This window comes from Pocillopora damicornis, chromosome 7, assembly GCF_964200805.1.
Source record: "Pocillopora damicornis chromosome 7, jaPocDami1.2, whole genome shotgun sequence".
Classification (NCBI taxonomy): domain Eukaryota; kingdom Metazoa; phylum Cnidaria; class Anthozoa; order Scleractinia; family Pocilloporidae; genus Pocillopora; species Pocillopora damicornis.
The window spans coordinates 21,986,791-22,013,457 of NC_142676.1; the positions used below are offsets into that span (position 1 = coordinate 21,986,791).

A 26,667-nucleotide genomic window follows, 5' to 3' on the forward strand; every position below is an offset into this window, starting at 1 on the left:
TTCTGACTAAGGTGAAAAGTTGACCTAATGATTTCTGCATGTAACAAAACATTTGGAAAGGGGTAAATAATGTGCAATACCACTAGATAATAATTATCATGAAAAAACCTGAGGGTATTACCTTTATTTTTAAAATTTGAGGTAACAGAACTGCACTAGTGTTAGATAAAAACATGAGAGATGACAACTGTACCATTTTCACCATGATCAAAATTTTTTTATTAAAATTGTTTTTAGGGGGAACAAATAAAGTTAAATAATAATTTCAAAGTTTACTTGCTTTATTTCTCTTGATAGATACAATTCCTCAAATGTTTTCCATTTTTTTTTTACAAATGGGAAGACAGCTTAAGCGCAATGATCATATACAACCTTGATGCATTATTTTTGATAAAATTTGAAGCTAACCACCTATTACATTGTAAAGTCCACCTATCATTGATATTAAAAAGCCCAAGACAAGATTAATTTATAAGTATTTTACATGAAGAGATTATCTTTTTTTTGTGATATATCAGAAACCCCAATCCCAATCAATTTCTGGTTTAATGACATTCACAGTGTAACATTGAACCACATCTCCTTCTTGGACATCCAAGAACTTCTCAAATGACAAGCCACACTCTGTTTCCCTTTTAGCCTGGCTTATATCATCAACACCATGCTTCATGGAGGCCAGTCGTCCTGGTAAAAAAAGTCAGTTTAGAAACATTTAGTTACCAAGACAGCCAAACAAATTTGATTCAGTCTTTATTTTTGGACTTTTTAACCAATAGCTCTAAGGGGAAGTCATCAAAGTAAAAAATAAGAAAAACAAATCCCCTCTCCAGTCTCTTGACAAGCTTTGAAATTGCAGGAGAAAGTTACAGCTCTTTTGTGGAGAAAACACAGAACATGTGGCAAGAGAAAACCAACTGCCAAAATCTCTTTCATTGATTTTATCATTCTTTTGTCTAATTGTTCTCTGCTGCTTGACATCAACGGTGTCAACTACAGCAAGTTACATATTCATCATTAAGTTGCTATCCTAGGGTGAAATGATTTTATGAAAAAGCATTGCTTGCATCAAGTCTCACCCTTTTCAAGAGGGGAAACAGCATTGAAAGTTGTGGACAGGATATAAGTAGGAATAAGTATGCTAGCTGAAAAATAAGTGAAATCAGAGCCTTTCCAGTTTTATCATCAAAAAATACAGACAAATACATAAAAACAGGATTATTTTTATCAACCCAAATCAAATTAAACAAGACATCACCTTCATATACAACTTCCTTATTCCTTGTTATTCTGTACAAACTCTTGCGATCAAGTGTCCCAGTCTTGACCTGACAACCAGCTACTGTGGCCTTCCGTCGGCCAGTAAGTTTAAACACTTTAAGAACTGCTGCCTCACCAGTAACGCTTTCTTCATGAATAGGAGTGATTCTCTTGTTTAGTTCAGCCTGCAAGTGCAATGCAAGATAATTACAACTGTAAGATTAATGACCCAATAAATCCATAACAAAACAAATGGCACAAAAATAGTTACCTAACAGCATCAGAGAATTTAGGGTTCTAATAAAAATACTATGAGCTTTTTAGTGCTCTCTATTAAAATTTTAAGGTTGTTTGCTTTGCTACTGTGATTTAAGATGCATTATAATTCGTTCTGCACCCAGTAGACATGTGCTATAGGTGGCTTGTTCCAGGTGTTCACTACATTAAAATGAAGCAAAATAGTAAATGGCACAATACTAACGTCAGAGTGAAAGAGAGAGGGAGACCAGGACCAAGTTGAGTTAATAAAACTGGTGGAACATAGCAGATGAGATAATTTCATTTACATATTAACCTTTTCAGAATAATAATCTGGCTGGAAAGTTGAGACGACATACTAATTCGATATACCTTAACATCTTCCAAAAGCTTGTAAATTATTCTGTGCTGTTTCACATCCACACCACGCTGTCTAGCCAAAGACAACATCTGTTTTGTAATCTTCACATTGAAGCCCAAAATTATACCTGTAATTAATTGCAAGTACAGAGGGAAATAAAAGATTCTGAAATCATCATCAGGTTAAAATTACTATTCCTTTAATTTATGGCATTTGCTCCTGGGTGTAAGTTACTGTAATGTAGTTGGTTGGAGCATAAGTTCATCTCAACTAAATCTTAGTCTGAAAGGTATTTATGTGGTGCTGTAATTGACATTTTTAAGAACTGGAATGGGGAAGGACATCTGCTACCTATTTGACGTAGTTGGCATGAGGTGGAAAGGAAAGATAGTGACAGTAATGATGACAATGATGGTAAATTGACAATGACAGAAACAACAACAACAACAGCACCAATTGCAACAATTTTGATGATCCAGAATAATTGTGAACAGACTTGTACATAGGTAGAGTGTGAATAAACATTTGCAGTTCAGAGAAAAGAAAATAGATTTCAGTTTTCTTACCATGAAAAGTCTCTGCAAGCTTGATGTCACTTTCAGTGACAGTTCCAACTTGGCTGGATAGAACTGTCAACTTCACCATCTTTGATTTGTATGTCTTTAAAGCGTCGCTGATTGCTTCTAAGGAACCATCAACATCACCTGTTTGGCAAGGATTGAAGAAAAGTCAACAACTCTGCACCCACATTCAAATTTGACCACAACAGCTTCACTCTCAATTACTCAAGAAGAGACCTCAAATTGATTGTTATGATGTATATATAGTGTATTTACACCTGAGACAGTTAACTTTATTTGATGATATGATAAACTATAAAAGTATAAGTGTGAGGCCATAGTACTCACAAACAAGTTATGTTGTTGATGGTAAATTTATATAGTTTTACAGGTTGTGAAGAAAATAAATTTCAAATTTTGTGAATAACATTTGTGTTGTAAGGAATCGCTTCTTTCAGTGACCTCTAAATTAATGCATATCATGATCAGTCACATCAATTTACAGCATCACAACAATGAAGAGCAGAATAGCTAGATCTCTGATTAGGAAAGAGTTCAGTCAGATCATTTTTAGGAGATCCTAACTGTTTACCCCTAACATTCTTTGCTTTTCTAAAGGTGCTAACAAGGAGAAAATGTTTAGCAGGCCCATTTAACCTTGAATTCTAACAACTGTATCATTTTGCACAAACCTTTAATGATAATATTTAATTTGTCTTTACAGTCATATTCACTGCTAGGCTGCTTGGGAGCTGGTTCCTTTCTGTAGCTCAGCTCTACATCCAGTAGGGCATTATGCACATCTTCTGAAAGTAGTTTCCTTTGCCGTAATACTGCCTTTCTCTTCTCTACAGCATCCCTAGCTTCTTCCTACAAACATATTTTGTAAGAAGGATGTTGAATGATTGATTTCCAAGGACAGTTTCAAGAATGGTGTAGCTCCAGCTATGAAAAATGAAGATGGCGTGTCTAACTTTGAAACAAGTTATACTTTTAGATTTAACAGAAGAAGTAGTATTTAAAAATAATTGTTGTCTTACACTGTGTAAAAGTAAACTACTTTAATCTAGTAATTTGTCTGTTGCTCTATCCACTTTTTGAATTATTGCTAACTGATCCTTTACCTCTTACAAGTGACCAAGACAGAATTTCTCCTTACCAAATCAACACAATATCAAGCAAACAGGTGATGAGAATAGAGAAAAATATCAATGAGGGGTTTATTAGTTGATCTAATACCAAATTCTCCAAACTTACACCAACAGAATTGTACAGCAGACAGTAAGGAGAATTACTAATGAGACTGCAGGAGTGAAAGAGTTAAGTTAACTAATAAATCTGTAGAATTTACCTCTGTTTCAACTTGGATAACCTCATCTCCTGCAGAAGGAGTGTCCCTCCAACCCACTACTTCCACTGGAGTTGAGGGCATGGCCTCTGTCACAGTTTGACCATGGTCATTAAGAATGAGACGCACCTTGAGGTCCAAAATAATCAAACTCCATTATGATATCATCAAATTACAGTTACAATTTCTAACCCATAATGATGGCTGAACTGGGAACACTTTGTACCATGGGAATTTTGTAGGCTAAAAATCTTGTTGTATCTATTTGTATTTAGTAGGAAGAAACTCTTATACTCTGAGATGACCAAAATTTTTGCTGTAAACAAAATTTTTCAATTTTCTGGGCAATTTACTTATTCTCTATACCCTTCCAGTCCATTTATTCAAATGTGTTTAATTTAGAGAAAGGTTTTAACAACCTCAAGTCAGCAAGAAGTTTACCTTTGCAAATACTTGATTACAAAGCAGAATATCACCTATCCTCAGTGTTCCACTATTCACAAGAACAGTTGCAATGGAGCTGAAATAAAATTTGTCCATGATTAAATTAAAACGAGTCTACCTTCATCACCCATAATCAACTGTACAGATAGCCATATATGACACACAAAATCTCCCCAAGACATTCATAATTAGTCTATTTGAAGTCAATTAAGGGTGTTCCAGACATGACTGTTTTACACTATAGTGAAAATTGTCAACTAGGATAAAATATAACTACTGCAAATACTTTTAAGAACAATTAGACATACCCCCTTCCTTTGTCTTTGCCTGACTCTAGGACAATTGCTTCCACTGGCCCATCTACTTTGGCTTTTAGATCTTGTAACTCTGCAAGAGTGTGGATTGCCTCCAGCAGTTCATCAAAATTGGTTCCCTTCAACATGAGAGAGATTACTTTCCTTACAAAAGCGTTATTCAAATAAGCTGTGATCATAGATCATTAAAATTTAAGGTTTCATTTCAACCCTTTTCACAGTTACATCAGTATGCATATTCTCCATACTGATCTCTACATATTTCCTAAGGTGCTGACAAGGAGAATTTGTTTATAGTTAAAGTAAAGAGCTTCTTTAGTTGGTAACCATTTCCTTTATGCTCATGACCATGTGTGACTATGTGTGATTCAGGGGTGATATTGTATCAACTGAAATTAGATGCTGGTCACTCTCAGGGGTCCAAGGATTTTGGCCAAAATATTTTTTTTTCTTCTTTTCTTTCTCATGAATTACCCTTCCATTTGCACTTCTCCCTTAAAAGAAACTTTATCTTTTAAATAAAAGTTAATAAATATTAATAACTTGACCATTAGGTATTGTGCTATGGGTCAGAATGCACTCATTGCATGTAGAATGATTCTTTTAGTTATCATTTTGACTGACTAATCATTCATACATTTAAGGCAGACACTGCTACAGCTTGGATGTCCCCTCCAAACTCCTCTAGTTGAATTCCATATTGCAGAAGCTGTTTTTTGACTTGCTCCTGCATAAAATTATTTAAACAGTAATAGAACAAAGACTCTGTCAGATTTGATAACAAAGAACTCATCATAATTTGTAATTTACTGTGTACATGTGTCATGTACACTTACTTGACTACTCTGCCAGTGGGGATTTTCAGGCCCAATACAAACAAATTGGAAACATTGTAAATAAAACAGTGTTTAAAAATCCTGACTGGCAGGAGACTGACCAGTTGGCTATATAAAAAGTGTAGCCAAGAAGTTGACATTGCTGGGCAGCCAAGAACAAAAATTAAGTGAGAAGGAACCTGTTGGAACCTGGGAAAACCAGATTTGAAGTCTAACAGCCAAAGCATTCAGCCACACTGCTTTCTAAACTGTTTTCTATAAATCCCTCTCATTCTAACATGTCAGTGCTACACTGTAGGGCTAATGTCGATTGAGTGACCCACTTTAAGGTAATTGGGGATTAATTGTCCTGGTTATTCTATTCTCTGTGGTTTGTCTGTAGAACTTTCACCAAAAGTTAGACAGGAAACTACTGATAACAAGTAATTAAAAGTAAACCCAATCTGAATCTGCTTGTCAGTAATTTTCTTTTGGAAACAAATACCATTAGAAGTAAGTTAAATATCTGCAGTCCACAATATTAATGCTAGTATAGCGGTAACCATTCATTTTAACCCTATACCCTTAAGATCAATATGCATCTTCTCCACACCATTCTCTATATATTTCCAATGGCACTGAAGGGGAGAATTTGTTTGACAACAAAGGATCAATTTCTTAAAATGATGATCACTTTGGTCCTTAATTCTCAAGAATTTTATGTTTGATTTAGCAATGATACTGTGAGGAGAAATTAGATGCTTGTCACTCTTAGAGGCTAAGGGTTTAGTTAATTAATTTGCAGCAACTGAAAGATTAGACAATTTTACATAAAAAATAAGAAAAAACATACCACATTAACTCTGGGCTTGTCTATTTTATTGAGTGCAACAATTATTGGAACTGCAGGTGAGAAACATCAGCATTAGCATGTTAAATTAAAAACAATAATTACAATTTCACATTTTGCATTTCAATAATTTTGAAATGAACCAAAGGTATATGTTGGATTCTTCTTCAGAACAGTGACCAAATGGAATGCAAATCAATCAAATCAAATCTAGTTCTTGAAATACATTATATCATCACATCTCTCAGTTTGAGTTAGCATGTACTGCGCTATGATTGGTCAACTGAATGGGCTATATTTCATCATACAGCCTGCTAAATTTAGAAGTTGCTTTGACTTGTCTGGATTAAAATCTTCCCCCCTCTATCTGAACCCGCACATTTAATCATAATACATATCTTACTACCCTCGTTTCCTTACTTTGTACTGCAAGTTACAGAACCATGTTGTTTCAGCTCAGATTTAAGGCCCACATGCTCAATAGAGCATGGGCCATTTATCCAAGTGGAAAAAACTTGGTGTGTATCTTAGCAACACAGAAAGCAAACTTGACTGCTAAGAGTTATTTATAGAAACTACATGTACACCAAGAAAGGTGATCTGCATTTAGTTGCTCTGGCCTGTGGCTAGTCTCAGAGGACTTCAAGGCATGGACTTCATGAATTTCAGCCAAATTGTTCAGTTTTACAAATGAATGAAAGTCTTCGTTGCATTTTGACCAGTACATCTCATTTAGTAATTCTTCTTACTGCCTGCCATGCAATTCTTATTGCTATAAGTTGATTGGATCAAGTAATAATCCTTTAACTGACATTTTTCTTTATTCTCATAACTTGTCTGCTTGATGTTGTATTTGATAATTTGATAGTAAAGGGAGAAACTTTTTCTTGGTCAGTCATGTGAATTAAAGGGTTAGCAGGTACAGGGTTAGATTCCTTCTAAGAGGGGCTAGGAGGTATCAAGAAATAATAAAATTCAGCCTACTGTAACTAGAAATATTTTTACCAGCAAGTAAAATCTGATGGCAACATGCACACAGTCTTATACAATAATATTGATTGACATCATACCTTTTGCTCTGGTGGCATGTCTTATGGACTCTACTGTCTGCTGCTTCACACCTTCATCTGCTGCCACAACAAGTACAACAATGTCTGTCACATTAGCCCCCCTGGCCCTCATTGTTTCAAATGCAGCATGGCCGGGTGTATCAATGAATGTAATTGTCTTGTCTGTTCCTTTAATGCTAACTGCAAAAGGAAGACAACAAGGGTTTCAAAATGTTTTGCAGTAGACTCTGCAAAAGCTGTGAAAAGTTCATTCAGGGCCAAAAGGTATTTATTTTGACCAGAGTAACCAGTGACATGCTATCAAGTAGCCAGCAAAACTCTGGTGATCACTGCCTTGTTTTGATATCCCGGCAACATTACTTTTATTTGTATATATGCTTCTTTAAACCCTTTAACTCCCAGCAGTGATTAACATAAAACTTCTCCCTACAATATCCACACATTCTTCAGAAAACAGGTAATGAGAATATTCAACCTTATCAGGTAGACGCTGCTATCTTGATATAGCACCAAGATCTCAAAACTAATTTTCAAGGAAATGTGTAGCAGCTAGAGGGGAGAATTAACAATCAGATCTTTGGGAGTTAAAGGATTAATATAGGAATGAAGCTAGCCTGACAGCTTAAAGAGACCAATTTAAGGAGGACTAGGAGTGATAAAAACTACTTTTTGCTATTATTGATATTAACTGCAGTGTTTTACAAGGATTTCCAGCCCTGAGAAAAGCCATCACTGCACATTAGTAAAACTACCATAATTCTTTATATGTGTTTGATTATGCCAATCAGCTACTGACAAGTCACTGATCTTTCCCATACCTGTCGCAAATAAAGTCAACTTTTTTTGTCAGAATAGGCCCATGGTGTCTATGTCATAAACAAAATAATGCATGGTTACTTGTAGATAGTTCACCTTAATAACTTACTTGTTTCCTGCCCTCACCTGCAAGATACCTAATTCAACACTCGAAGAGAAATTCTATAACTACGCACACCAATTTAGTCTTTTTTTATTACCTGAGAAAGCGCCAATATGTTGTGTGATTCCTCCAGCCTCCCCGGCCACTACTGATGTTCTTCTCAGTGTGTCAAGTAGAGTGGTTTTGCCATGGTCAACATGACCCATAATTGTCACTACAGGAGGCCTTGATTCAAGGGAATGGCTTTTTTTTTTTTTCAAGTGAAGCAAAAATGAAAAAAACATTATCAGTCATTACAGAAAGTAATATTAAGTTTTACTTACAATCAACATAAATTTATACAAAGCACTTTACATGCATTGAGCACATAATACACTCAATTGACAGTGTAAATATAAATTCTAAAGACAACTGGATCTTGTCAAAATGATGAACTTGAATATAAGGGAACTTGAGATCCTTGATATTATTTATTATCATTAACTATCAAGAATCATATTTTCAACCATTTTTCACACCTTGTTTCTGTTTTGAGATCTCGGTGAACAGGAGTCATGTTGTGTTCCATCACCAACAGCTCGGCTTGGTCTGGTGAAAGCACTGTGCATAAAAATACCACAGAACATGAACTTTTTTCAGTCTCTTTAAATAACCCATTACACCCTAATGCAGATCTGTGTTCTCTGTACTCTTTGCTGTACATTCTCCCTGGTACTTACAAGAAGAATTTGGTTAACAATCAAAGCTTCTCAGTATGGTGATCCCTTCCTAAATACTCCCACGATCGGTGGGAATTATTCATACTGCACTTATAGTGTACAACTGTAAGGAGAAATTAGATGCTGGTCACTTTTAAGGATTGGAGGGTTCAGTAAATCTGTCTCTTTCACGAGCTAAGTTTTGGAATTTTCAAGTAATTACTAATAATAAAACAAAAAATACACAAAAACATGATTCTAAAATATTTCACTGTTTTCTACAATGAAAAGACATTTCCATGTACCTGTGAGCAGACCATTGGGCAATTCTTCGCCAAGTTCAACCAGTATGTCAGCTAGAGAACCTGTTTAAGCATTCAAATTAATTTGGATTAACCTTTTCACTCCCAAAATCCCTGTAAATTCTCCATACTGTCTGCCATACAATTCTTATAATGTTAGTTCAGAGAATTTGCCATTGGATCAACTAATAAACTGGTAGCTTAACTGATATTTTTCTTTATTCTCATCACTTGACTGTGTGATATCATATTGATGTTGCAAGGAGAAATTCTGTCCTGGCCACTCATGAGAGTTAAAGGGTTAAATTTTAGTAATATTCAACATGTGATTTTGAAATCATCTGAAGACAATGATTTACTGGTTACTAATAACATAAAATTTTATTTGCACATTACCTGGATCACAACTCATCTCAGCAGCAAGCTGTCTAATGGTCATACCTGGTCTTAATGCAATATATAACTGAAAAATCAAGACGAGAGTGAAAAAAAATTTACTTCGGAACACATCAATAAACATATAATTGGTGTTCAACTGCATGGCTTCATGAAACTTTCACCAATATTTTAAATTTGAAATCCAAGGTAAAAGATTGTCTTTTTCTTAAACTTTTGTGTTTACTTAACAATATCAAACCATCCATGGATAATCCTGTTATCATGTACTTCTCTTTAGACACCACTTTCAAATGAAACATTGAGTTACTGGAGTCATAATTGTGTAATATTATGGATTTTGTCATAAGAAGTAAAATGTCCCACAATCCAAATAAATGTAACTATTTTCAGATGGTGGATAACCCTTTTGAGAGCTGCATGACCTCTACTCCATGTTAACCACATTCCCCAAAAGTTTCTTTCCAAACCTTAACCCTAGCTTTCACCCCCAAGATCTCATTAGTAATTCTCCTTACTCTCTGTCATACAAATCATATGATGTTAGTATGGAGAATTTGATAGTGAAATCAAATAATAGTCCCCTAATTGATAATTTCTTTATTCTCATCACTTGTTTGCTTGATATTGTATTGATATGGTAAAGAGAAATTCTGTCTTGGTCATTCACAGGAGTTCAAGGGTTAAACAACACAATTCTGTTAACTATATGTGCAATGCTGGGAACCTTTAATTGCTGGGCTGTGCGGCAAATGTTGCATTTCAGATAACAAGTGACAGGTATATAATATGTGACAAAATTTTTGGGTGGTCTTAAAAAAAATTACAGTGTACCTGTGAACCAGGTTTCTGTGGTAAGGAATGCTGCCATCTGTGGAGTGCTGTCCTTGCATGGCCCAGAAACTGTCATAAAAAAAAGAAAAAGGAACAGGATATGAATATTAAAAATTAGATTAAAACAAATACTGTTCAGTAAAAATACAAATACCACCCTAATTTCCTGAAAAAAGCAAGACTACTGGATCTCCAAGATGTGGCAATGGGTTTGAAGGAGTTAAAAGACAAAGTTTTATCAAATCAGAAAATTAAGAAAAGGTACCTTAAAGGCATTTGAAGAATCTTGATGTTTACATCTTTTTTCAATATGCTTCCATACACAAGTAACTGGCCTTGTGAACTGCAAGGAGTACTTGCCACAAATGTGGTGGATGATCTGAAAAGCAAACATTCCTCATCCATTTAAAACTGCAGTTTTCTCTCAGTACAAAGTTTAGGTGTTTTTCCTCAACAAAGATTCAGGGAGTTATTTTTCAAGAGGAACTCAGGTAATCGACATAACCACTATGAGTTTTTTAACTGAAAGTATGTTACATAATTATTTTCTGAAGACAATATTGCTTCACCGGCTTCTATCATATTGTCAGTCAAATGTACTCGACAAAGAGTTCAAACATTCAAATCACCCTTACAGTAGAGAGTTCACATGATGCGACCTAGCTTTCATCTATCTAGTGGAACACCGTAAACAAAATACTTCACGTGGAACTCGTCGTGATCTCAACTGTGACAAGTTGCCAAGAGCAGTCCTCGCCACCACCGGCGCTGAAGCAAATGACAAAAGTACCGGCTACACCGATTTTTTCTCTTACCTGGCTCCTTAGAGAAACTCTTAAAGTCCTATTCATTGTAAAGGGGCGTCATAATATCACACAATTAAGCGTGACGCGCTAGAGAGGTCATTTGGAAATTGCAAAGATTTCTCTCGTCTGTTTCATGCGCCATGATATGGACTTTAATAGGTCAGCGGTATTACACCACGACATATCTAGTGAAACAAAATGTCCTTGTATGCTGGGAACGGCGTTGGCGGTTTTTAAATAATGATTGCAGAAGATTTTGAACGTGCCTAGTACACGTATTGAAGAGGATCTAAAGATATAAGTGCATTTTGGTAATTTTTGTTTCATTTGTTTGTCTAAAACCGCTTCTTGAAATGGTTGTCAGTTCCAATAATACACAAAATGTTGTTTTACACGACGTAGGGGTAAGTTTGCTTCTCTGCACGTCTTGCCTTCGCATTTCCATTTGGAACATTTTGAACATTTTGAAATGGCCGGTGGACGGAAAGAACTCATGGAATACCTTGAAAACTTGGGAATCACTTCAGAAACGGTGGAACATCCCGCAGTTTTCACCGTGGAAGCCATGATGCCGTATATCGGCCATCTCCCAGGAGCGCACAGCAAGAATCTTTTCTTGAAGGACAAGAAGAAAAAACGCTTATGGCTCTTCACGGCTTTGGCGACTCGCGAGATCAACTTGAACGATCTTGCCAAAAAAGTCGGAGCAAGTGGAGGATTTCGGTTTGCAGATGAAGCAGTTATGTTGGAAAAACTTGGTGTCGGACAGGGTTGCGTGACACCCCTATCTCTGTTCAACGACACCCATCAAGAAGTCACGTTCTTACTAGACGCAAGTTTTGTGGAGGATAATCACGAGAAAGTGCATTTCCATCCGATGACTAACGAAGCAACAACAAGCATGAAACCCGAAGATTTCATGAAATTTGTCAAAGCAACTGGGCATGAACCAATCATTGTGCACTTCTAGAATCACTGTTTGTGGGAACGTTGTTACAAAATGTGTTTGAAATCTGTTACGTGTACACAAAAGTGACGTCATCAAAGTATTATTTAGGATTACTTGTGTATCTGAACCATGAGGCAGTCCCTCTCTTTCAGCGCAATCCTCAGCATGGGGTCATAAAATTGGCAAAAGGCAGTTTCTTTGCAAAAAACCGTGCCTTAGAGGAGTGAGGCACGTGAACAAATGTGACACTAACTGGGAATCTTTCTTAGACTATAATAATGATAATTTCGCAGATGACTGCTGAACTAGTGACTTACTCCAAAGGTTATACTGGGAAAGAGGGATTTCAAATAATCTATTTGTAAATCAGTCCTTGTATTACAGACATGTATAAACATCGTCAAAATTATGGTAGCATTTTGATTCTTAGTTGAAATCCAGAAAGAAGACTACTTTGTCATGTACTTAGTGCACTAGTCAAAGTAAATACTGCAATTTCAGGCCGATTACCCGCGGGTAATCTGTTAATTTTTCCACAAACAGTTGTTAGTGCAGGTTATAGGAAGGTGCGGGTAATACGATAATTTTTAAAGCTTATAAGTCTTAAAACTATAAGCAGGAAAAAACCAGAGATGATAAGATGCGCTAAAGATACTCTTTAAAAAACCTCTGTAATAACTCGTTTATTTCGTGCAGATTGCACGTTACAACAAGAGACTTTAATACTCTCGATGAAAGCTGATGCAAATCGAAAACATACAAAACTCGATTCAAAGTTTTATCTTGTTTGTACTCTTACTTTCTTACCTTGTCAATTTCACAACTTGTTTCTTCTTTAATTTCAAAAAACAATTCTCACTTACACGGGAAGCGAACTTGATATTAAAAGACTTTAATTGTGAAAATTTGAGCAATTCACACGGAAAATGATGCGACATGTTCATTTCGTGGCGCCGCATAATTAATGACGCGAGATAATTTTTGACGCACAAGTGAAATTTCTTGGCTGGCATTGCCTTGAGTGAAAGACTAATTTCCCGTTTCAAGGGATTTATTCGACTTATAGATCTTGAGATATCGATTTTTTTAGAACAGATTTTTACAAGTGGTATCATTCTCAATGAAAAAGCAAAGACAAAAAGTGTGAAAATTTATTAGTTGCACGCTAAAGGTATGTTAGCAAAATCAATGAAGGAACTTTGTGCGAGTCGACGATTTCCTCTTGTTTTTGGGTGCGGGTTATCTGCCAGTGCGGGTAATCTGTTGAAACTTTTTTCTCGTTATTGCAAAAATTGACCGATGCGGGTAATCTGCCATACGGGTAAATGAACGGAAATTACAGTACTCACTCCTCACCCCTCATTCCTCTTTCCTTCTCCCCAGGTTATGTGGGGCTTTGTTTACCATTAGCAGCTTTTTGCCCCCATTACGTAGAGAATCCATGTTTTTGTTGTCTGTCTGTGGGAATGTAGGTCAGTGGTTGGAATTCCATGAAATATGTACACAAGATGGTGGCTACTCTTCCTGCACAGATTTATGGAGTTTGTAAGATGAAATTAAAGTCTGCTTTTGCAAAGATTTGAAATAAGATGAATAGTGTTGTAAAGTAACGCTGTTATGAGAGAGTTAAAATTTTATTCCAAAAGTGTCTTGCAGTGTATGTAACTAATAGAATTAAAATATTATCCTAATTCTGGATAACATTTCCTACTCTGTACAACAGGACCCAAGCTCATCCAACTTAATCGTTAAATTAACATCAGTCTGGAAACAATCAGTGAAATTCTGTCTACATTTTGAAACTTTTTAAAAGCCTCATTTATTATTTAATCTGGTCAACTTGTGCTACCTGTAATTACATTAATCGATTATCTTTCCAACCTTACTTGTCTTTCCTCATACTTACATTGTCTGTTCTCACTCCTTGAAAATAGCTACACTTCAGACAAAAAGGAAAAAACATGCGTTTGGCATAAAAATGCAGACCATTATGTATTGTCGATAACAGTTAATATTTACTAGTGATGCGACATAATGTTGCCTTGATTTTCAGCCTTTCAAACAATTTTCCTGAAGATCTGGAAGACTTCTCAGGCTCATAATGAAAAACAAAACAAAACAAAACAAAATTCGCAATTCATGTGGTTTGTAAAAAAGCTTGTGTTACTTACTATTAGTGTTCTTAATGACAAAAATTTTAACCACTACCATTGTTTAATTACAGTACAGTAGACCTATTTCAAGTTTTGCAATTAATACTGAGTGCAAGCATTTATTTTACAGACACTGATTGTGAAAACAGATCTTTGTTTGTTAGCACAAGGTAAGTAAACAGGTCAATATTACCCATTATCACCTCAAAGTGAAACTCCCTGTGAAACTTTCTTGAAGTCAAATTCCTTACCAAATAAAAAAAGAACACTTTGGTGATCAGAAAAACTAACAAAGTAGGGTTACCCAAATATATCTAAAACCCTGGCTACTTGGTGCTCCAGAAGAGAGAAACATTTTCATTACAAAAATTGACTGCAGACATTATTAATAATAATCCATTTAACAGTTGCCAACTTGTCTGCCATGCCTTTGAACAGAAGTGAGGCTGCTAAGATTGACCTTGTTGGGATAAAAATGTTGCTGCTTTTCAAATGTAAATTACTTTGTTATCATGCTTACTAGATATTGGTCTCTATCACAAGGTCACCTTCAGCCTCACTCCAAATCAAAGGCTTGGCAATTAAGAACACAACTGTAAAATGGCTTATTAGGAAAGTAAGCTTAAAATAAAAAAAAAATTCAAAATTGCATGCTATAAAATTAGGGCTTTTTTAACCCTTTGACTCCCAAAAGTCATTAAAAATTAATGTGACTTCTCATGATATTCAAACATCATTTTGCAAACAGGAAATAAATATACTGAAACTTAGGCTTAGGCTTAAGTTGTTACTTGGATCTAAAATCAAATTCTCGTAACTAATTCACAAAGAAATATGTGGTGGCTAGAAGGGAGAATTAACAATCAGATCTTAGGAGTTAAAGAGAGAAGGATGTGTTGAAAAAAGAAATTTTTTATGATCACTGTACAGTCAGATGGGTATCTATGAATGCCAATTATTTTAACATCAGTTCAGTTTCTTAACCCTTTCCAGCTCAAGAGTACCATATAGCACAGGATGCCATTACATGCTAAATATTTATTCATTTTTTCTGAAACTTTTGCAACCAAAAGGTCATTGAAAGATCTGCACATTGAAGGCATAAAATCATGGCCCCCTCCAATATAAGACTTGGTTTACCACTCCTGCAACTTTTGGAACTTTTTGTCTTTGCACTGTTTTGGTTCAGGTGATATCTCACCACAATCAATGCTCTGAGGGTTGCAATTTAGCCTATAGTTTATTGGTATACACTACATGTACAAGGCAAACATAAAATTTCAAGGTTATTTATTCTACACTCTGGACACTTCTCAGACAGTCTTTCAGTTACCTCCTCTACATCTGTTGGTGTCCTTTATAGCATGCACCCCAAAAAAACCTATAAAATGATATATTATACATGGTCTATATCTAGTGGTTCATTACTCTCATTTTAGAAAAAATTTGGCATTTCCCTTGGGCAGGAAAGGGAAAGAATTCCATTTCAAGAACTTCTGAAGAGAGGGAAAAGGCTAGCAATTTCTACCAGTTGGTGAGTCATAACTTTCAGGTCATCTACAATACCTCTATATAATTTTTTGCTCTACTGTGTGCCCAAACATTTATTTGAAAAAAAAATTTTGACAAGAGCTTTTATATGGACATACAGCATAGTCATAAGAACAAGTATTACTAATAACTATTATAATGAGGATTCCAATGGATGCCATTGTAACATTACTTTCAGTCCTATTACAAGAAATAATAACTTACTGTTATATACACTACAATTTTAAGAAATTTGTGTCCCCAACCAATCTTGACTAGTAATTATAAAGTACCCCAAAATCTTGTCATTATGTATCGCAAATTATTTGAGTGTGTTTTCTAAAAAAAAATTGTTAAAATGCAACCTTGTGCACTACAAAAACTCATATCACACAATAAATTATAAAATTTCATTCTCACCACAACAGCAAATTGTTTAACATCCACCTTCAAACTACATTTCCAAGTGAACTTAATATTGCTATTATTCTTAAAATATTTTATTAACAAATTATACTATCAGTCATACAAACTGCAATTCATTCATTCTTACACGGTATTTGCATCACTCACAGTGTGCCATATCTACAGTTTTTCTCCATTTGTAACAAGTTCGAAATTATTCAAAAAAAATTTACCATTTGAGTGACCAGTGTCATCTTGGATTTAATAAGGGGGATGTTCCTCCACTGTTGCTTAGATCACTACTTGTGGTAGACCTACTCTCTGTTGACGTTGTCTTGTTCTTTTTCCGTCTCTTGGCAAGTGGTGCTTGTTGCACATCCATTAAGGTAAATCCCTCCTTATGTGCTCTGTTAAAAGCATCATATGTTACATTTAATGCAGACTCCACGTAAGTCCTTTTATGTCCTTTGCCCAAAATTCCTGGGGTCATGAGAGGGGTATGGGGCAGACATGTACCACCCCTAAGCCACTCGTGGTTCACAACTTCTCTAATTTTTAATCTCTTGCTTGGATCCACTGTTAAAAGCCCTGAAGAGGAGAGAGAGACACACACACACATTAAATTTAGCTAACTATAGTATTATGATTGGATAGAAAAATGCCAGACAAAAAACAAAAAGAGAAGTAGTCATGAGTCAAAATACTTTTATATAATAAGCTCAGTTACGCACACATTCTGATTGGTTCTCACTTATGATCTATTGGAGGACAGACATATAGATGACGTCATCATTAAAACTTTTTTTAATTCTTTATTATATAAAACAAATAGATTCCAAGTTGCCGTGCGTCTGTTCAGTAATAGATCACAGAGGATGTCAAAATGTGGTAAGAACATCAGTGACACACTCGGCTGCACCTCATGTGCCACTTTTTTGTTCTTACCCCATATTGACGTCATCTGTGATTTATTACTGAACAGATGCATGGCAACTTGGAATTTGTTTGTTAAGTTGACTAAGTTACAGTTGCAGGTGTGGCTGGAGAAGAAAACATTTGGCAGGTGTACCTTCGCTACCCTGCAATCAGTCTGTACTTCATGACTTCAAGAAAAATAATTCCTGTCTAGTACCCCATGGCCAACTCAGTTAATAAATAACTCTTACTTAAAGTAAGTTTGAGTTATATACTGTGGTTTACCGACTGATTGAAAAAAAACGAGGTTCCATAACTAACAGTACAGACAGAGAAAACGAGTGGAGCAAACAGGGAAATGCGGCACACTAAATTGACCAATCAAAATACATTCACTAGCTAGTTGATAGATATAATTAGTACTATTATTTACATAAATGACTACCTAAGAAACTGAATAAAAATATTATGACTTGCATAGGAGGATCAAGCTTCAATGAACTGATAAACTCTGACAACAAACCTTTGATGAGGTCTTTTGCAGCTGGTGATATTGACTCCCACTGCTGCCCTTCAAATCTGATGTCACCATGTGTTATTCTTTGCATGATGAAATCTGAAGATCTAAAGCTACGACTGCTTTGGAATGGTACCTGACCAGACAACATGGTGTACTGTGGTGAAAAACATGAAAAGTATCTTATAACTTCATTCATAAATCAGACACAATGTGATAACAATAGTTACGACTTTTATTTACCCTTTAACTCCCATGAGTGACCGAGATACAAACAAATTATTAGAATTAAGAAAAATACTAATTAGGGGGTTATTGGTTGATCCAATACCAATGAGCATCGTAAAAATAGTATGGCAGAGGGTAAGGAGAAGTACAAGGTAATCTGGTATCATCAACTGAGTAGATCAGTTTACATAAATTAGCCAACGTAAAGAGTTTCTAAGCTGATGTTTTGAGCACTAGCCCTGCATTAATGTAAGGAGAATTACTAAACAAGATCTTGGAGGTGAAAGGGTTAAAGTACACTTTTAGGAATCGTAGATTGTGGCTAAAAGCCCATTTAATGAGATGACATCAACCTTCACCCAATCTACACTAACTCTGGTCATGAAAACTCAGTACCAAATTTGCAGCTTAACTGTTTGACTCCCAGATCAAATTTCAAATTCTCTTTACTGTCAACCATACAATTCTTATAATCTTATTTCAGAGAATTTAGTATTGGATCAACTAATTATCCCCAAATTGATATTTTTCTTTATTCTCATCACTTATCTGGTTGATATTGTATATATATAATGTATTAGAGAAATTCTGTCTTGGTCACTCATGGGAGTTAAAGGGTTACCAGCTAAAAATTTGTCTTTCCTGTAAAACTTTATAATCATAATTATTTATTAAATATTAAAAAGGATTCTTCAGGACACCCTGTCTGGAAAAAAAAAAACTTTTTATCAGTCAAAAGACCTGACAGGAGCAATTTCTCTTCTGCTCACCATTATAACTCCAAGACTCCATAAGTCGCATGATTCATCATAGCCACTTCTGTTCATAGTTTGGCTGATTACTTCAGGTGCAGCATAAGCCGCTGTGAAGCAAGGCGTCCTTAAGGGTTGATTTTCTGGCTTAAGTCTTGCAAAGCCAAAGTCCACAATTTTTAGTTCAGCATCCTCTGAATTATCTACAAACAGTAAGTTCTGAAGAAAGCAAGTGCAGAAACAAAATCATTGTTAGTAACAACTAAATTTATGACTCTCTTCACAGTTTTTCTGCTTTGAAATTTCCTTTTAACCTCTCAACTCCCAGGAGTGATTATCACGAAACTTCTCCCTGTTACATCCAATACTGTATCAAGTTATCCAGTGTACAGGTAATGAGAATACTCAAACTAATCAAGTAGATGTTATTATCTTGATCTTTCCCCAAATTCTCATAACTAGTTTAAAAGCTGGAGGTAGGATCAAAGAATAAAGTCTGAAGACAAATATCTGAGTATATTTTTGCACCAAGTAGAAGCTACTGTTTATTCATAAACACCACACACAGAATGAGATGTAGTTCACCCTTTACACCCTAACATCTTTATGCATATTCTCCATACTGTTCTCTATACTATACCTAGGTTCTAACAGGGAGAATTTGTAAATCCATCAAGAACTTTGTCAGTTGCGGATCATTTCCTTTATTCTTGTAACTTAAAACATTGATTCCAGGGTGATATTGCGAGGCAAAACTAGAACCTTGTCACTCTTAGGGATTGAAGGGTTCAAGCACACACCTCAGGTTTTAAATCTCTATGTACAACTCCTCGGCCATGCATGAATTCCACAGCAGAGGCTAATTTCCTAATTATGTTGCTTGCTTCCACTTCACAAAAATTTTTCTTTTTCCGTATTCTTTCCAAGAGCTCTCCACCTCCAAGTAATTCCAAAACTAAATAGGTATGGAACTGCAAATTAAAGAAAATAATCCAAATGAAAAAAAAAATTGTTTTACACATAGATGACAAAATCAAGTTAAAAGTTTTGCTGCTAAAAACATAAGGAAGTAGTTTCACATTTCATTGTATGCTAACTTCTCTTACAAAATCATATGTGGCCAGTTTGCCGTAGAAAACTCATGATGAGGATGGACAAATCTGTCCACCAAAGAATGACCAAATTCTGTATATTACTTGATCTGGAAATGTATAACAGTTAATAGGGAAAAGTATGAATCACATCCTTGTAGTTCAAAGTTTAAATGAGTGCACTTACATCATCCTGAAACACCTCCTGCAGTCGCACAATATTAGGATGCCCTTGACAGATTCTTAGAGACTGTTCTTCCCGGATATGATCACGCCTGCAAAAACACAGTAAATTAAGATGTGAATTCCTCATAAGAGCCTTGTTTCTCTAATCAACGTGTTTCACAACAGGAAAATACACTTTTGCATAATAATCAATCTACACAGCTACTGTGCCATCACTGATGCCAAATATAATAATAATAATAATAACAATAATAACTTTATTAATCACCAAAAAGTAAAGCATAAAGGTGAGTCTAACACACTGTGAAAAGTACCAGATTTTACTCACCTTCTGCTCACAACTTTCACTGCATATGCAACCCTAGTTCTAATGTGGACACATTTTCTAAAAAAAAAAAAACTGACTAACATTAACCTAACATACGTGTAATTTCCATTTTTATATTTTTTATCATATCATATTTTTACTATTTTTTATGGCCCACCATTTTAAACTGAAAGGCACGATTTCCATATGAGCTCAGAATATAACATTTTTCACACTTAATTGTCTAGTTTGCTAAATCTTTTGGATAAAAGTAAAATTAGATTAGATCTGTTACTTCATGTTTCTGGTCGGAAGAAAACTTGACAGCTATATTTCTCAATTGCAGAACAAAAACGGTGGCCAATGAGTACTTTTTAATTTTGTCACTTTGGGTTGTTAAATGGCAGCTTGAAATTAGTTGAGCTTGGAGCCCCATGCTCAGGCTTTTCTTTTCAAAGATTGCAATCAATGTAGCAAGGAACCCAGTGTGACATTACCTACAAGTTGAAAAGCTTCCATCACCAAGAACTTCATCACTAATAGCATAGTTTCGAAAAAAAGGAGAATCCTGAAGAAAAGAATGACCATAAAATTTTCAAATGAGAACCACTGTGACATTATTTCAAAAGTTACAAAAAAATCATTGAAAAATTTATCAAAATTAGATGATGATAGTGCCATGAGATGCAAATCGGAGCATAAAGTTCTACATCCATGGAAACCAAGTCTGCAATAACCAGTAAAAACACTCTCATTAAATGAAAGAGTATTCTTAGTGATTTGATAGAGAGATCAGTTTGCCCAATTATGACACTGTTAAATCATGAATATTTCTCTCCTGGGAGAACCAATTACTGAAAATAAACTGTCTAAAATCATTTTAATCTACATGATTATACAAATGAATTGTTACCTCAAATAAAGCTGCATAATCTACAGCACCTGGAGCTGGCCTGTGCTCTGAGGGTTTGTTTGCCACCAGATGCTTGGTAAATTCATTTTCTCCAAATATTATTGAGGGTGCTACAAATGAATAACCCTGGACAAAAAAATATTAAAAGTAGAATGTAACAATAGAATTTTACTTGTTTTGTGCAATTTTGCCACAGTGTAGTGTAATGTTGATAATCTTCTACAAAGTACACCAAGATATTAACTACAAAAACCACCAATGGAAAACTCTGACACAGATTGAAAAAAAAATTGTTATCTTTATTGGCAAGAAAGTATCCCAAATTTTTATACCTAATTTATGGAATTACATTTTAAAATTGACCGTTTTTAAATCATCGAAGGCATATTAAAAGACAGACCATACAATTTAAAACTGTCCAAATAGTGACCTATCCAGGGCTATCACTAAGGGCTGTGAGCTGTAACACCTGTTACAGCTGAGTATCCTTGATGTTGTGAGTGAAGAGGTCAATCACTGTTTAGTTACACCTGGGCATGTATTACAAAGTTACACAGGTTATTTCCTATTCAATGGCTGCTTCAATACTTTGTGTCAGCCTTGCTATCTGTCTTACCTTGAAAATTCTATCCGCAGTCTTGGGTATGGCTGCTGGTGAATATGTGGGGACCATGTCTGTGAATTCTTCTGCAAAGTTACTCACATCAGTTTCAAATCCAATGCGAGGTTTAAAGGGAGCAGCAATCTTCCTCTCAGCCAACAGCCCCCAATCAATTGCCTTAAATTAATTCAATGATGAAAGCAAGTAAATAATTAAGAACTTTTCAGTAAAGTTGAGGTGGCTAAAAGTGGATATTTCCCAAGCTGCAAAGCAGCAAGGTAAATATATCTGCCACTGGCCACCAACACTGAGGTGAACAATTGTTTTTAGTAAATACTTAGACAGTGAGATAATATTAATACAGCACAAAAAGATGATTTTAACTGATTTACAATTACAACATTTTCAGGCACAAATCATGTGCACATTGCTCAGAGGTGAAAAGCAAAGGATATGTAAAGTTTGAGCAGCCAATCAGAAAGTACTTTCATCACTAACCACTGTTTTTAATTGGCATAACTCATGCACAATTTTTTTTTCTCATAATGGTGCCACTGTCCAGGCAGCTAATTTGAAAGGAATGAAATAAATGAGTTTACTGTAGAGTTACAGGCATGGAGAAGTGACTGTCAATGAGCTTGTCATGTTGCTTTGGTGACAGAGTTAGTCAGGGGAAAGGTCCCATAATAAATGATTCAAATGATTGGTTGCCAGGAACCTTTTTGGAAACCTCTTAACAAATTAATCGAAGCTATAACAAAACATTTACGGAAAATATTTTGCATTACATCAACCTTGAAGAAAGGATGATCCTTTATGTCTTGGGCTCCCTTTGCTCCGAGTCGCACTTTTGGATCTTTCTGCAAAAGCTTTAGAAGTAAATCCACAACTTCTCTTGAAATGTCTGCTGGCATGGGCGGGTTGTTATACAGAATTCGTCTACAGAGTAAAGAAATTCTAGAGTTAAAAAATCTAGTCTCATCTCACATGGGAGTACCATGTGGCTTTTTCTCACTTAGTTAGTTACACAGCACATTTGCCGCAGCTTTGTAAACCCTTTGATCAGATCAAATCATGATATGATCCCTGAGAGTAACTAGCATCTAATTTCTCCTTACAATATCACCCCTACATCACAAATTAAGGTCACAAGAATAAAGGAAATGATCACCAAAAACAGGAGCTCTTGATTCTTACAGATATTCTTCTTGTCAGTACCTTAGGGAATGTGTACAGAACAGTAGAGAGAAAATGCATACTGATGTTAGAATACATAGGGTTAATTTTTGGAGCAATAGGGGATTTGGATTAGGCACTCCAGTATACTTAACCCTTTCACGCATTGATTGACCAGGACAGAATTTCTCCCTACAATATCCATACAATTTCAAGCAGACAAGTGATGAGAATAACAAGAAATATCAATTAGGCAATTATCAGTTGATCCAGTGACAAATTATCACAACTAAAATCATAAGAATTGTACAGCAGTCAGTAAGGAGAATTTGGAGTGAAATGGGTAAAGCAAGCCTCAAAGAGTTCTACCCACCCCCTCCCCCCTCCTCCTCCCATATTTTGGAGCAAACATTGACACTAATATGCTGTGGTTACCAGGAGATCATTTCTTTGTGTAACTGAATCATAATTTGAAGCATCAATTGATACAGTCAGCCACATATTATACTTACTTAGAAATCTCAGACTGACTATTTTTCTCGCCATCAACAGTAAAAGGTGAGGCTCCCGTGAGCAATTCATACATGAGAACACCCAGACTCCACCAGTCCACTGCCTGTAAGGATAAAGAAAAGAAAAAATGGGTAATATTTAAGAGCAAATAAAGTTATTTTTTAATTATATTACTCTTCAAAAGAGAGTAGAGTAATGGAGAAGATTAAGGACTCTGTAAATGCACTGTTTACATTGACCTCTATTTCCTTTGAGGTAGTGAGTGTGATGATGAGATTCACAAGCACAACACGGAGGACCAAGTAAGTGATAGAGGGATTTTTGTCCTGATTGAAACTTTTTTGTAATCTACAGTAATATTTCATGTCTACCATATTTCAAATTATTGTTTTGATCACTTTGTCACACATTGTGACACAATTTGCAAGCAGAGCACTAAGGACAAAGGAAGTGCAAATAGGATTTTTGTGCTGATTGAAGCTTTTTTTAATTTAAAATATTTCATATCCACCACAATTTGAATAACATTTATCATCACTTTATCACACATTGTGACAAATTTGCAGGCTAAATTGGGCCCAAAACATACATCTGCCCACCAGAATCAACTCCATCTTTTTAATCTAAATTGCTCACTTCGACAAAAAAAAACAACATTTATTTCAATATTTTATTCGATCTGTGTTGTACCTTATCATGCCCTCTACTACCACCTTTGACAACTTCAGGGGCCATGTACTCAATTGTTCCACAGAATGAATAAGCTCTCTCGCCCTAAAAACAATTAATAAAAAATTCGATTTACAAAGTTACTTGACTGGTAGAAAACTGCTACACACCAAAAACGTCGTGCTTACCGAGTTAGGCGCTGAAAACTCCTTGCTCAGCCCAAAGTCTGTGATCACCACATGCCCATCAGAGTCCAATAGGATGTTCTCTAATTTGATATCACGGTAAATTATACCGAGCTGAAAGCAAAAATTAGTTTGTCTCGTCAACGAGTTGTTTGCATGGTCACCTTCCTAAACTACTGTTTAGATAGATTGCGTGCAATAAAATAATGCAGAAAGAGAAACATTGCGCAATCTGTCAGAGTTTTCAGAGAGTGTACGTTCAATGTTTACTCTCCTGAATAAAAATGCCCCACACAAACAACCAAATTTGAAGAATATGGACGTAAAAATACACGATTATAGTCACCAATTTTGGACCTTGTTTATTTTTATTTACATCCCTTGTAAACTCTGACCAATGAAGCTGAGGAGATCTAATTAGGCGTAAAATCCGACAGGTTTTGTCGAAAACCGGACAAAAAGAGTCTAAATAAAACGTTTTACTCACCCTATGAAGATGTTCGATAGCAATAATAATTTCTCCAATGTATATTCTAACTTCGTCTTCTGTGAACTTCTCTCGTTGATACAAGTGGGTGAAAAGTTCGCCTCCATTCACATAATCTGCGGGATTCACAATAATAACAAATATCATGATTGTATTAAATGAAACTTAGAAGAAGATTTGAGCTTACTAATATTTCGATATTGAATCAAGTCTTTACAAGGCCTATTTAAAAACGAAACCTAAAGCACGGAAGTTTCGTAGAGAAATACGCCAAACTCACGAACCATTCTAGAAACGTGACATTGCTAAATAAAAAAACACGATTTGAAGATTGTACGAAATTCTAAACCTGACGGAAATGATTCCTCAAGTCGTGATTTCGCTTGCTCGATATGAAGGGTTTCTTCAGACTTATAAAAAAGCGAAGAGAAACTTACACAAATGACATTAAACTTACCCATTATCAAATGTAGTTTTGATTCTGTTTGAAAAGCCCAGTGTAATGTGACAAGAAATGGACACCGGCGAACTGCTTCCAGGACTTGTCGCTCAGTGCGAGTATGTTCAGCTGTCTTCGCTTTCTGAACGATCGTAGCCTTTTTCAGCACTTTCATGGCGTATAGGTTCCCGGTGAAGTAGCCACCTCTTTTACGAACGAGAAAAACTTTTCCATATGCTGTACGTGAGAAAAAAAATTGAGTCAACATTTCCTCGAGGGGTTGAGCACGAAAACTCAAGCAAGTTGAGTTTACGCAGGTTTTGCGCAGAACAGGATCCCTCAAAGAATGAAACTAAATCGGGTGTTCCTTACCTCCCGTTCCAAGAACTTTGAGAAGCTCAAAATTCTCCAGTCCAACCTTTTCGTCTTCATGAGCTGTCAAATTAGCTACGGGAAAAACAAAAAGTTATGCAGAACTGATCGTCACCAGTAAATTGTTTATGTTCAGACCACCAAAATGCCCGACTATTTTAACTTCGCTACAGCAACTGTACGAAATCTGTACCGTTTTTCAGCTCGTGGTGAATCAGTTTCGTGTTCTCATAGCCATTTTCCACCATTTTTGCCGCGCTTTGAAGCCTAAAAGGCTTTCAACAGCGAAAAAGCAGAAATTACACAAAGTTCGCCCGACATAGACGGTTTCGGTAGCAATCCCCGAATCTTATTTCCGACCCTCTGATTGGTTTACCAATTGTAATATATTTGGCTCACGTGACAAAATAATTTCCCCCTTTCCCCAAATTTCACAACTACTTCCGGTCATTTTCGCTAAATTTCTCTCTTTTTACAAATTAAATCAAATCTCAATTGCTAAGAGAAAATAATTCAATTCAAATCGTCAAATTACCGAAGGAGAAAAGAACAGCAGAAAACAAAAACAAAACATGGAAATGATAAACAACTTTTAGTAACAAATTGCTGGAATGTTCTTACTACTGAAGTCTTACGGAAGCGTAAATGAACACGGAACTTGGAGCTGTTTGGTTTCCGGTCTGAAGTAATGATTCTTCTTCACGAATTTTCAAGTAGCTAAAACTATTACGATGATGCAAATTTGAAACTCTGGCAAAAACCAACTTATTTTCATTTGTTACTATCTCAAGAGAAAATTAACCTCAGAACACTTCTACGCTTGATCGAGATGTTCATGAGTCACAACTTAATGTTGTGAGATGGTGCGCAAAATGTCTATCTCTATTTTTGCCTTATTACTAAAAATAAACACATTACAGGGTAGTTTCCCGTACCATCCTTCTTTTTGTTTCATTTTTTAATCGCGGAAAGTCTGCTGAATTTCTAATCAAAAGAAAATGTTTCGAAGAAGTCATGATGAGTGACTTTATCGGGCTGTCAGAAGTA

At 35.6% G+C, this 26,667-nt stretch overlaps 3 protein-coding genes across 4 annotated transcripts; 1 reads left to right on the top strand and 2 right to left on the bottom strand.

The window, feature by feature from the left end:
• Positions 1–195: 195 nt before the first annotated feature.
• LOC113686211 (translation initiation factor IF-2, mitochondrial) lies at positions 196–11,391 on the bottom strand. The gene is made up of 18 exons (XM_027203805.2): positions 11,242–11,391; positions 10,692–10,805; positions 10,427–10,495; positions 9,593–9,659; positions 9,200–9,259; positions 8,715–8,796; positions 8,294–8,439; positions 7,278–7,457; positions 6,211–6,260; positions 5,180–5,269; positions 4,537–4,661; positions 4,226–4,304; positions 3,788–3,913; positions 3,129–3,306; positions 2,443–2,580; positions 1,888–2,003; positions 1,256–1,442; positions 196–684 (listed from the first exon to the last, which is right to left on the bottom strand). Exons 1-18 carry the CDS (start codon positions 11,275–11,277, stop codon positions 515–517), a joined length of 2,013 nt encoding a protein of 670 aa, XP_027059606.2. The 5' UTR covers positions 11,278–11,391; the 3' UTR covers positions 196–514.
• A 22-nt stretch (positions 11,392–11,413) lies between these two features.
• Positions 11,414–13,086, top strand: LOC113686216 (prolyl-tRNA synthetase associated domain-containing protein 1). Its single transcript, XM_089211383.1, has 2 exons — positions 11,414–11,543; positions 11,635–13,086. The coding sequence occupies exon 2, from the start codon at positions 11,702–11,704 to the stop codon at positions 12,200–12,202; it is 501 nt and encodes a 166-aa protein (XP_089067509.1). The 5' UTR covers positions 11,414–11,543; positions 11,635–11,701; the 3' UTR covers positions 12,203–13,086.
• Positions 13,087–15,552: 2,466 nt separating this feature from the next.
• LOC113686214 (ribosomal protein S6 kinase alpha-5) lies at positions 15,553–25,977 on the bottom strand. Of its 2 annotated transcripts, none has more exons than XM_027203811.2 (17): positions 25,814–25,977; positions 25,621–25,695; positions 25,267–25,485; positions 24,810–24,925; positions 24,326–24,436; positions 24,159–24,242; positions 23,468–23,571; positions 22,574–22,718; positions 21,795–21,956; positions 21,179–21,304; positions 20,763–20,833; positions 20,287–20,343; positions 19,960–20,047; positions 19,482–19,652; positions 18,700–18,900; positions 17,708–17,858; positions 15,553–16,857 (listed from the first exon to the last, which is right to left on the bottom strand). In XM_027203811.2, the coding sequence occupies exons 1-17, from the start codon at positions 25,866–25,868 to the stop codon at positions 16,520–16,522; spliced, it is 2,274 nt and encodes a 757-aa protein (XP_027059612.2). In that variant the 5' UTR covers positions 25,869–25,977; the 3' UTR covers positions 15,553–16,519. The 2 variants fall into 2 exon arrangements, with proteins under 2 accessions (XP_027059612.2, XP_027059611.2); XM_027203810.2 differs by having other exon boundaries at positions 22,568–22,718.
• Between the last annotated feature and the right edge of the window lie 690 nt (positions 25,978–26,667).

Bases quoted from the DNA above. Each gene is read 5' to 3' on its own strand.
- LOC113686214 (XM_027203810.2), bottom strand. From the start codon at position 25,868: ATGGTGGAAAATGGCTATGAGAACACGAAACTGATTCACCACGAGCTG. The intron at 20,344-20,762 runs GTAATGTCACAC...TTTTTTTTTTAG, and splicing joins GGAAGCTTTTCAACTTGTAG to AAAATGTGTCCACATTAGAA. The intron at 18,901-19,481 runs GTGTGTGCTTGA...TGCTTTCTTCAG, and splicing joins ATAGAGATTTAAAACCTGAG to AACTTACTGTTTGTAGATAA.
- LOC113686216 (XM_089211383.1), top strand. From the start codon at position 11,702: ATGGCCGGTGGACGGAAAGAACTCATGGAATACCTTGAAAACTTGGGA.
- LOC113686211 (XM_027203805.2), bottom strand. From the start codon at position 11,277: ATGAATAGGACTTTAAGAGTTTCTCTAAGGAGCCAG. The intron at 10,496-10,691 runs GTACCTTTTCTT...TTTTTATGACAG, and splicing joins ATTCTTCAAATGCCTTTAAG to TTTCTGGGCCATGCAAGGAC. The intron at 8,797-9,199 runs GTACATGGAAAT...TTTTATGCACAG, and splicing joins GCCCAATGGTCTGCTCACAG to TGCTTTCACCAGACCAAGCC.